We start from the raw sequence: 11489 nt of genomic DNA on the forward strand, positions 1-11489 counted from the left end.
AACGAGTTGAAGTCGTACAAGCCTTGGCTTCAAATGTTAGGAATCAACAATGAGTTTAATAATAAACCTCTTATATTCTTGGTACTTTATGTTATACTCTCTAAAATATTTGATTAAGTAAAAAGTTAACATTTTTTCCTAGTCTGGTAGAAGTGGAAAGACAATCCCAGAACTAGAAAAAACCATTGGTTTAATGAAAAAAGTAGTTGAAAAAGTCCAAAGGGAAAATGAACAGCTGAAAAAAACATCAGGAATATTAACCAGTGAAAAAATGGCTAATATTGAAATGGAAAACGAAAAACTGAAGGTAATATTCTTAATGTGGTCATTTGTACAGAATGTTTTACTGATATAATTTTTAAAGACAATTTAAAATATAGTGTATAAAGTGGCTTTAATGGATGCAGTAGATATTTTACACATACAGAAAAAAAAATGTTGGAGACAAGGCTAAGAGTAGTTAGAGTAGCACCACTTGGTCATTTTATTATTTCCAGACCATTGCTTCTCAGTCTGGCAGCATAAAATAATTAACTGTATCTATTTTCAAAAATACATCTGCCTAAGCCCCCAATTTTGAGATTGATCAGATTATTTTGGGATTGGTCCTACCATTGGTATTGTGATTCTTTTTTAAAGTCATCAGCTCATTCTAAGCCAAGATTGGGAACCTCTACTCTAGATGACCAGTATTAAAGGGAAGAATTTAATTCTAATTATATCAAATATGGTCTCTAAAACCACCTTAAACTAAGTTTTATGAGTTTACAAGATCATCGTTTATTTCCTTGTTTTGATAATGTAGGTTTTTTTAAATTACTAGGCTGAATTAGAAAAACTCAAAGTTCATCTTGGACATCAGTTGAGCATGCACTATGAATCCAAGACCAAAGGCACAGAGAAAATTGTTGCTGAAAATGAAAGGCTTCGTAAAGAACTTAAAAAAGTATGGCTTTCATTACTGACTATACTTATTTTTATGTTAATTAACTGCTACATTTTGGGAAAACAGAATGAAAAAGTTGATGAGAGTATCTACTCAGAGTAGGTATTAAGAGATTTAGGAATTGTGCTGTTTTGTTTTGTTTTTATTTATTTATTTTTTAATTGGGGTATAGTTGCTTTACAATGTCATGTTAATTTCTGCTGTACAGCGAAGTGAAGCAGCTATATATCCCCTCTTTTTTGGATTTCCTTCCCATTTAGGTCACCACAGAGCACTGAGTAGTTACCTGTGCTATACAGCAGGTTCTCATTAGTTATCTATTTTATACATGTTAGTGTATATATGTCAATCCCAATCTCCCAATTCATCCAGGAATTGTGTTTTTATGCCCACCATCCTTTCACTATGAGGAACATTGAAAATAAAAAATTAATAAATTCAGAGGCAGTATAATGTAGAAGCCACTTAGCCAGTATTCAAATCCTAGCTTTATTACTTCTTTTTTTTTTTTTTAATAAATTTACTTATTTTTGGCTGTGTTCGGTCTTTGTTGCTGTGCGCGGGCTTTCTCTAGTTGCAGCGAGTGGGGGCTACTCTTTGTTGTGGTGCGCGGGCTTTTCATTGCGGTGGCTTCTCTTGTTGCAGAGCACAGGCTCTAGAGTGCGTGGGCTTCAGTAGATGTGGCGCGAGGGCTCAGTAGTTGTGGCTCTTGGGCTCTAGAGCGCAGGCTCAGTAGTTGTGGCTCACGGGCTTAGTTGCTCCGCGGCATGTGGGATCTTCCTGGACCAGGGCTTGAACCCGTGTCCCCTGCATAGGCAGGCGGATTCTTAACCACTGCGCCACCAGGGAAGCCTGCTTTATTACTTCTTAACTGTGGGAGCTAGGGGAATCTACTATTCCCTCTCCTATCAATTTCCTCATCTGTAAAACTGGGAATATTGAGTATATCTATTTCACAGAGCTGCTACAGGGTTTAAATGAGTTAATATTTATGCACATGTCTTAGAATAATGCTTGATGTACAGTAAAGAGTATATGTGGCTTCCCTGGTGGTGCAGTGGTTGAGAGTCCGCCTGCCGATGCAGGGGACGCGGGTACTTGACCCGGTCCGGGAAGATCCCACATGCCGCGGAGTGCCTGGGCCCGTGAGCCATGGCCGCTGAGCCTGCGCGTCCGGAGCCTGTGCTCCGCAATGGGAGAGGCCACAGCAGAGAGGCCAGCGTACTGCAAAAAAAAAAAAAAAAAAAGAGTATATGAAAGTATTTTGTTAAACAGTAAGATTCCTTTCTATTTAAGTGGCAAAATATACTCCTTGCCCCAGAAAAATAGGTGTTGTTATTTATATGGATGATCCAGTGAATAAATTGCAATTAATATTTTTAAACTAGTTACAGTGGTATATGAATGTATTGTGAGGCCAGAGTGATACTGTGCTGTGAATGTGGATGTTTAATAGTGGAAATAATCTGTGGTAATTACACATAGTTTATACTTACAGTTATGTCTCTCAGGTACTAAAAAGTCAAAACATCTTTTAAAAATCTAAAGACATTTCCCCCACGGCATTTTAAAACAACTTGAAATCTAATCCCATTAACTAATTAACTGGATATATGTACCTTATGAATTTATTTAAATACTTAGAAAAATTGTGTTTGGGTAATGGTATTGAAATTAAAATACTCAGTGAATGATGAAAAAAATCTAAAGACATAAACTATCCCATTTTCTCTAACTATTACAAATATGACAAATTTAAAGTAACCACTAGAGTAAAATATTGTAAATGTATTTTTCTAACCTCATTTACGTGATCTGTTCTAATTATTATGGCCATATTGCTGTTTTAGAGTAAAAGAAACATTGGATTTTTATTGGAATTTTAATCAGCATTTAGAACTCCAGGTTATTTTCTTTCTAGTTTGTAGTGATTGATAATTTTGAATATACTATGTCCATGAGAACAGTATTACATTTTGGCATAATATACTAATTAGCTTTTAATGATAGGAAACTGAAGCTGCAGAAAAATTACGGATAGCTAAGAATAATTTGGAGATATTAAATGAGAAGATGACAGTTCAACTAGAAGAGACTGGTAAGAGACTACAGTTGGCAGAAAGTAGAGGTCCACAGCTTGAAGGTGCTGACAGCAAGAGATGGAAATCAATTGTTGTTACAAGGTAGGAACAAACAGTTTAAAATTTGCACAGTTTAATGAGCTCTAATTCTGCCATTATTGTTTTTAAAGAATATGACAGTATCCTGATTCACTTAGTTCTTTCGTGAAGAACTGTTTGGTTGTTTGTTTTAGCATGATCCTCACTTTTTCTTCCTTAAAATATTTAGCTAATTGGGGTGTCGGCATGGGACAGAGGAGAGCTGGGGCTGGGCTAAGGGTGTTGGAGCTGGGTGGGCATTGTGAAGCTGCCGTCAGCCATGAGCCTGGACTGATGGTGCCAGCTTCTCCTGGCAGCTTCTTCTTCTGCTTTTCTCCAGCTACAACTGCAATTTTGGAGTTATGTTTTGGGCATCTTGCTCTTCAAGTAGCCTCAACAGATGAATTCAGCAAACAGTTTTAGTGTCTTACTGGCCTCTGCTTTCTGGCACTTGATTTTCTCCCATCCCTTGAGCCTTTTCTGAAAGTATGTGCAATTCCTGCCTGTCAAATCAACTTTGTGGCTATGAAAGAGGTGATAGGAATTCAGTAGTAAACATTCATATGTTCGTTGTCACTATCCCCGGAGGTGGTTCATCATAACTCCGATGAGTCAGTAAAAGGCTTTGGTGTCATTCTCACTTCCAACGTTAAGCAGCTGCTTCAAGGAGTATATGTAGAAGCCAGAGACCAGTGACATCCTGCCCATGTCCTGTCCCAATAAAGTCATCCTGTATGAAGTGGTGTTCTTGACATCTACCGGCCCCATTTCAGAAGGCAAACATATCTTTATTTTACCATATTCCTAGAGTTCTTCTGTCTGTGCATCTCAGTATCCCCTTGGATATCTACCTGCTGTTCAGAATGGACTTGATGTGGATGGGCAGTCACCATCACTACAGCTGGGATGGGAATCTTAGCACTGTGAGGCCACAGCAGGTCCCATAGTGGGCCTGTTGCACTCACTTGACCCTGTCAGACAAGTCTAAGGAGAAAAGAGAAAGGTTTTGCAGGTAGATTAGAAGGCCCAGGTGGCCAGGCAGTCTTGGAGAAGGGTCCTTGGTTCCTGTCCCAACATCATACTGAGAGTACTCAGAATCTACTCTTCCCCCATAACTGTTTCTTAATTCTGTCAGAGGGCTGGTGTGAGGGCTAAATGAAATAATATGTGTGATAGTATAAAGGGGAGAAGGGGTCTTCTTTGGCCTACTTGGACTCCAGCAGAGGCTCTCAACCAGCAACCCTATCAGTTGATTTCTTGGTTGGCCCTTTATTTCCTTCTACAATCACACATGGACTCAAAGAATTTTGAGTTGCTTCGAGATGTATTTATCCAGCAGGTATTTTACTCAGTACCTGCTGCATGCCAGACTCTGCTTTATGTTAGATGTATTTCTTTCTTTTTTTTTTTTTTTTTGCGGTATGCAGGCCTCTCACTGTTGTGGCCTCTCCTGTTGCAGAGCACAGGCTCTGGACGCGCAGGCTCAGCGGCCATGGCTCACGGGCCCAGCCGCTCCACGGCATATGGGATCTTCCCAGACCGGGGCACAAACCCGTGTCCCCTGCATCGGCAGGCGGACTGTCAACCACTGCGCCACCAGGGAAGCCATAGATGTATTTCTAAAAGGCCTGCTTTGACTAGGTTCCTTCAGAGAGCCAGGTAGCTTCCAGGGCTTAGAAATACCTATTTCTCACTATGCCCTTAAGTAAATTACAGTTCTTCTGTGAATTTAAGGTTTTTTAAAGCTGTGGAAATGATAATCCCTGTCCTCTTCTTTTCTAAAAAAGGGCTCTTTGGGGCTGCAGAAAAGGTTATTAATGTGAAAAGGGTTTATAAAGTTTATAAATATTTTAAGGGGTGATGAGATTTAACCATAACTGAAAATGACTTTGCCCTTTAGATCATTTATGTGTTTTTCATCTGAGAACTGTACAGATTACTGAGTATAGAGTAGGCCTTCAGTAAGCATTTTTTAAAAAAACTAAGTCCTAGTAGAATCCACTTGACAGAGGCTAATTCTGATCTTTGGCCTCAAGCCTCTCTAAATCCACCAAAAAAATTGCTGAAGTCTGCAGATGGGATTAGACACCCAGTTCGGTAAAGTGGTTTGGAGATAATCTTTTGGTACCCATTAACCATTATGTTCACGCTGAAATCTTTACAGTTGCTCTGTTATTTATTCAACAAACTGATAACATCTATTCCACATCCAGCTTTATAGTACTGACTGCTGAGACAGGCCGGGGTGATGCAGGAGCTGTTTTAGATAGGGTGGTCAGAGAAGGCCTCTCTGACTGGGTGGCATTTAGAGCTGGGAATTGAATGACAGAGTGAGCTTCAGATATTTCACCACTTCGATAGCTTTTGTCAGGTTAAGAACGTTGCCTTCTAATCTAGGTTCCTAAGGTTTATCACAAGCTCTTTGATAATAATTGTATTATTTTGTTGTAATACTGAGATAATAATTTTCCTTCTTTATCCTGTCCTTACCTGATTTTGTTGCCAAAGTGTTCCTTCTTTCCTTTTCTCTGGAAAAATTTGAATGTTATAAGCATTGTCTCCTTTAAGGTGGTATGATGGGTTTGTAAAACCATTTTGGCTCAGTGTTTTAGAAGTTTCTTTTGGAGTCTGGATTTCTTTTTGAACTATTGATCATTTCTTGAAATTTTACAAATCTATTCAGATTTTTACAAGCTTCATCCCTCCATCTTATGCCATTTTTACAAGCTTCATCCCTCCATCTTATGCCATTTTTCTTACCCCTGCTTTTACACATTCTTTTCCCTCTCCCAGCAGTGTTCTTTTGGTTTTGCTCTACCTGGATACCTCCTACGTGTGTGTGTGTGTGTGTGTGTGTGTGTGTGTGTGTGTATTAAATGCTTTAGTTTGTTATCTCTAAGTATATTCCTAAGAATATTCAATAATACAGAATTTGATATTCTTATGAATTTAATTTCTATTTGTGATTGAAAAAAGGTATTGATTTTAATCTTTGACAGTGGTAAAATTCAGGCTCCATCCTTGTTACAACTTTGGGAAACATCTAAATCCTCTATTTAATTGGCCTGTTAATTAGGGGTACTTATCCGTTGCTGTCACCTAATGCTAAGTAAATATGTAGGAAAAGATTTGACTAGAAGACACAGTATAATAAGATATTCTTTATTTTTAGTGCAGTAACTTGAACTAGCTTTTAAATGAATTAGAGAAATTATTTGCCATGTCTACACCATTTTTTTTTCTTTATACTTTTAGAATGTATGAAACCAAGTTGAAAGAATTGGAAACTGATATTGCCAAAAAAACTAAAAGCCTTACTGATCTTAAACAGCTTGTAAGACAAGCAACAGAGAGGGAACAAAAAGTTAAGAAATACACGGAAGATCTTGAGCAACAGGCAAGTAATGTCATTTTTTTTATGTGATAAAATAATGCATCATATTTCAAACCACCCCTCGGCATTCATTGTCTTATGCAGGTAAAAATGAACTCTGGACTAATTCCTCTCCTACAAGTTCCATCTAAGTGAATGGCCCCACCATTCACCTATTTGTTTAAGTCAAAAACCTTGGATCATAGACTCCTTTCTTTTCACTCATACCCCGTGTCTTTTTCATTAAATCCTGTCAGCTCTATTTCAGACGTATCCCAAATCTGATGATGTCTCAGCACCTCCAACACTGCCAGTCTAGTCTAAGCTATTCTCTCACACCTGAATAGCAGTAATTTCCTAACTGGTCTCCCTGCTTCCGCTCTTGCCTTGTTTCACCTTCTCCTTATCCCTGACCTATTTTCCACATAGTTGCCAAGTAATCCTTTTAAAGGTATAAAGCAAATCATAGCAGTCCCATTCTTAGAATCTTCCAGTGGTTCCCATTACCCCAGAACAAAATCCTAAAGTTCTTTTCATAGCCTGCAAAGACCTACATGGTATGGCATCTGGTTTCCTCTCTAGCCTCACCTTTACTTTCTCCAGCACTCATAGTGCTCTAGCCACGCTGACATTCTTTCAATCCTCGGGAAAACCAAACTCATTCGAACTTATGGGCCTTGCTTTTGTTCCCCTTGTTTAGAATACTGTTTACCCAAATATTCTCATAGCTCACTCCTGCACTTCATGTCTCTGCTTAAATGCAAGCTCCTCAGACCCTCCCAAACCTATACTACTTTCCATCACTCTGTCCTCTTACCCTAGGTTATTTTTCTTAATAGCCCTTCCCACCATCTTGAAGTGTTATCGAGTCACATCACATGCTCACTGTTTGTCTTCCCCCACTAAAAATGTAAGGACCACAGGATCATGAAGGAAGGGATTTTGCTTATTCACTGCTGTATCCAGTGTGCCTAGGACAATGCCTGGCATGCAGTAGTTCCTCAATAGATAATTGTTGAATAAATAGTGGATAGATCACCATAGATGTACGATCATATGAACTTTTGAAAACTCAACTTTTAAAATTATGCTTCATTGAAAGTATCTTTATAAAACCTCATATTTCCGTGTCAAACTTTGTCTTCTAACTTTTCATTGTGCCCAAAGATTGAGATTCTCAAACATGTTCCTGAAGGTGATGAAACAGAGCAAGGCCTTCAATGGGAGCTTCAAGTTCTTAGGTATATTATTTGTTCATATGACTACTTTTTAAAAATTATTTTTCAATATAACCACATTTGGTATATCTAGACAGTTAAGATTTTTCAACCTTGCTGCCTAATAGGTTTTTCAGCCTTATTTCATCCTTCTAATGCCAATCACTCTTTTATATAATGGATGCTAAAAAAAAGGGTAAACCAGATCTTAATATAGGTGTCAAGTTTGTAATTTAAACTTTCTTAATAGCATAGAATATATTAAACCTTAGCTTCCAAAGGCAAATGTTAATTGAAATGAGGAAAAAAAATCTTCCAAGGCTCTGTGTAGCGTACTTTTGTGAGGCTCCTCCCTGCAAGAGAAAAACTACTCTTGAAAATGACATCAGATCAGATTTTAAGAACATGAAGGATTTTGATTCTCTGATCTCTGAGAATGGTAGCATTGCAGCAGGGAGAGTAAATGGACAAATGTTTACCTTTATAAATATCAGCAAGTTCTAAGCACTGTACATCACACAATTAAAGAAATGCTCATGTATTTTGTGGAGCAATGTCTGTTTGTCTTTTTTTAACACATTATCATTGTGTTCTAGATTAGCTAACAGTCAGCTGGAAAAAGAAAAAGAAGAATTAATCCATCAGATAGAAGTTAACAAAGACCAGAATGGACCTGAAAGCACCATACCCGGTAGTATATTTTTTAACACACTCATAGCATATTAGATAACCCAAGTTTTTGAATTAGGGTTTGCCTTTCTTGTTTGTTCACACATTTCTGATAACTGTCTTCCTTTTATAAAATCAAATCCTTGATTTAAGTTTTTAAAGCTGTCTCTCTGTCTTCCACGAAACAATATTCCCATTGAGCCCTTTGAGTTGTCTGTAATATTGAGTAGCAAGTATTCAAGTGTCTTTCTCCTTGTATTCCATCTGGATGTTATGGATTTAACCGTGATACAATGCTAAGTAATAAATATTAGGTCTGTTGCTTCCAGTTTCTCAGTATAGGCCCTTTTAAGCCCTTTGAACATTTTCTTCTAAATGTTACTTTCATCTTATTAATTTAAAAACTACATGTATATAAGTAAACATTGCCTATATCCTTTCTTTTTTCCTTTTACAAAGTAAAAAAGTCTATCCTACCCTCTTCCGTTTGCATTCAGAAGTGATTACTAATCATTCCCGTTCCTGTGTGCATAGGTATGCACATATACACATAGGTATGTAATGTATATGTATATGCGTGAACACACATACAGTGAATAGCTGATCCTCATTATTTGCAGATTCTGTATTTGCATATTCACCTACTCAGTAAATTTACTTGTAACCCCAAATCAGCACTGTGTGGTACTTTTGCAGACATACACACAGAGCAGTGAAAAATTTAAGTTCTATGATCCACACTTTCCTAGATGAGATTCAGCAAGGTGATGCTCTGCATTGTTTCAGCTCTCATACAAGGATGACCAGAGGAAGAGACAACAGGGGGCACTGCTGAACAGGGCAGGAACCTCTGGTTCTGGGACCAGCTGGACTGGGTTTAAATTTCAGCTCTGATGCCTGTCATTAGGGCAGCCTCAGGAGTCACTTGATACTTCCAAACCTTGTTCTCTCCTGTATAACAAAGAAAATAGGACCTACCAGGATGAGTTGTTTCCAGGATTTAAGATTATGAAATCTATGTGAGATGTATGTGTATGTAGGTTTATTTTCCCTAAGAGCAGTGGTTCAGTATTCACTAATTCATTGTTCATGTTGACTTTATAGAACATAACTACTGCAAATAATAAGAATCAATTGTTTGTATGCATATTGTATTTGATAGCTTTTATGAAAATGCCAAATTCTGTTCCAAAGGGTTATACCAATTTATATCTAAACAGTTTTTGACTATTTCACATAGCTTTTCAATATCCTAGCAAGTAGTCTTGTTGCTACTTTGTATTAAGGCTGTCATGTATGAGTCATTCCAGACACGGTGCTAAATGCTTTACAAGCGTTTTATAATTTAATTCTTATAGCCCTGAATTTTGAGTACCTCTGTCTCCATTCTACCTGTGTTAAACAGATTCAAAGCAGCTAGGAAGTGGCAGAGGCAGGATGAAGCCTAAATCTGTGAAACTCCAAAGCTCCCTGCCATTTCCTGTTATTGACCATTAGACTGCCTCCTCTCTTGGTGACTAGAAGTACATACGTAAACCTCTCTTGATAACATCTCTTCCAGCAGCCAGCTTGGTGTACTAAACCAGACACAGCACCAAAGAGCAGTTAATGCTGTTGATGTTAGGCAAGTTCTCTTTCTAAACCTCAGTTTCCTGAGAAGGAATTTCTGAACCCTCATTTTCTCATCTTCTATTTAAAAATAAGGATATCTACCAAAGACTGTTAAGGCTCAAAATCAAACCAAAACTGTTTTGGAAATTTTAAAGCACTATTTAAGTATACATGATCATTAAGCTAACTTTTGGAAAGTGCTATACATAATAATCACTTTTACTGCATAATTTCATTGCCAAGCTATGTAATATATAGCATCCCACTGATTAAGACAACTCAATATAGCATTCCAGTGATCAAAAATCAACTCTGTAAAAAAATCATTAGTACTTTCTGCAGAGGTGAGGGAAGCTTTGAAAAGTATGAGGAAAATATTTGTCTCCAACTTAACAGTAATTGGAGGACCATTCCAAGGTCACTTTAATAGAATATGCTTCCTGTCCCATTCATGAAAATGTACTTGCTGACCATTATTTTCTCAAAATTCAGCGTTATTTTAAAAATTTTACCCCTCAATGGATGTAAAATATGACCACATGACACATTATATGCAGTTTAAAGAAAGTACGTTTCTAGCAAAGATGGCAATAAAAGCAAAAATACTATTGCCCATTGATTCTCATTATAAAATTAGAGATATGTTAACTCTGGGGGAAATCAATAAATTAAAGCCCTTGTGCTTTTTATGTTTTCCTACCAAAATATCAGGACTTATTCATCTTTGTGTTATCCATCCTGCCCATCACATTTTTCACATAGTATTGGGTTGGCCAAAAAGTTCGTTCAGGTTTTTCTATAACATCTTACGGAAAAACCCAAATGAACTTTTTGGCCAACCCAATAATTACAGTAAATACGCACTGAAGTACACGGAATAGTCAAAGCTGTTGGGTAACAGGAGCATTTGGCCACCTTATGGTTGTAGCCCCTTCCCTAATAGTCTACTTATTCTAATGTTGTACTATTAGCACCTAACAAATTTTCTTGGTTCTAGAAATTTTCTCTGAAAATAATGGTTTCTTCTATGTAAAAAATCAACCTGGATCTATACTTCTAACAAACATCTAACGTATGCCTCCTCTTTGTCTACTTATGGAATTATAATACCTGATACAGAGGTAGCATACAGAATTCACAGCCTGAAAAGTGTTTCAACCATAAAAGACAACATTTTCCAGGCTCTAGTTTCATAAATTTCCTCCTTATCCTCTAAAATAAATCCTTTATCTTGAACTTATTCAGAGTGGGAAAAGCTTAGTCTAATTTTCACTTTTTTGGAGGCAGATCCTGATCAACTAAAGGAAAAGGTCAAAGATCTAGAGACACAGCTCAAAACCTCAGATCTAGAAAAGCAGCATTTGAAGGTAACTATTTTAATTATAGTATTATAAATGTTTTGTGAAAACAGCTGTTGAAAACTGTTTTTATGCTCACCATCTCTGAGTTTTAAGTATGTATCCTAAATATTCCTGGGATCACATTTTATACTTACATTTAACCTTGATACTACA

At 37.3% G+C, this 11489-nt stretch overlaps 1 protein-coding gene across 8 annotated transcripts in view; it reads left to right on the forward strand.

Annotated features, from left to right (window-relative positions):
• The window catches only part of CEP290 (centrosomal protein 290), a 97794-nt gene that overhangs the window by 84950 nt on the left and 1355 nt on the right, over positions 1–11489 (forward strand). For all 8 annotated transcript variants that reach the window (XM_032644616.1, XM_032644619.1, XM_032644617.1 and 5 more), the window contains 7 exons: positions 143–307; positions 824–946; positions 2957–3129; positions 6361–6502; positions 7646–7719; positions 8292–8386; positions 11263–11342. In XM_032644616.1, coding sequence (XP_032500507.1) covers positions 143–307; positions 824–946; positions 2957–3129; positions 6361–6502; positions 7646–7719; positions 8292–8386; positions 11263–11342 — 852 coding nt within the window. The remainder of the gene's footprint in view (positions 1–142; positions 308–823; positions 947–2956; positions 3130–6360; positions 6503–7645; positions 7720–8291; positions 8387–11262; positions 11343–11489) is intronic.

The sequence above is a fragment of the Phocoena sinus genome, chromosome 10 (genome assembly GCF_008692025.1).
Source record: "Phocoena sinus isolate mPhoSin1 chromosome 10, mPhoSin1.pri, whole genome shotgun sequence".
In the NCBI taxonomy this organism is placed as follows: Eukaryota; Metazoa; Chordata; class Mammalia; order Artiodactyla; family Phocoenidae; genus Phocoena; species Phocoena sinus.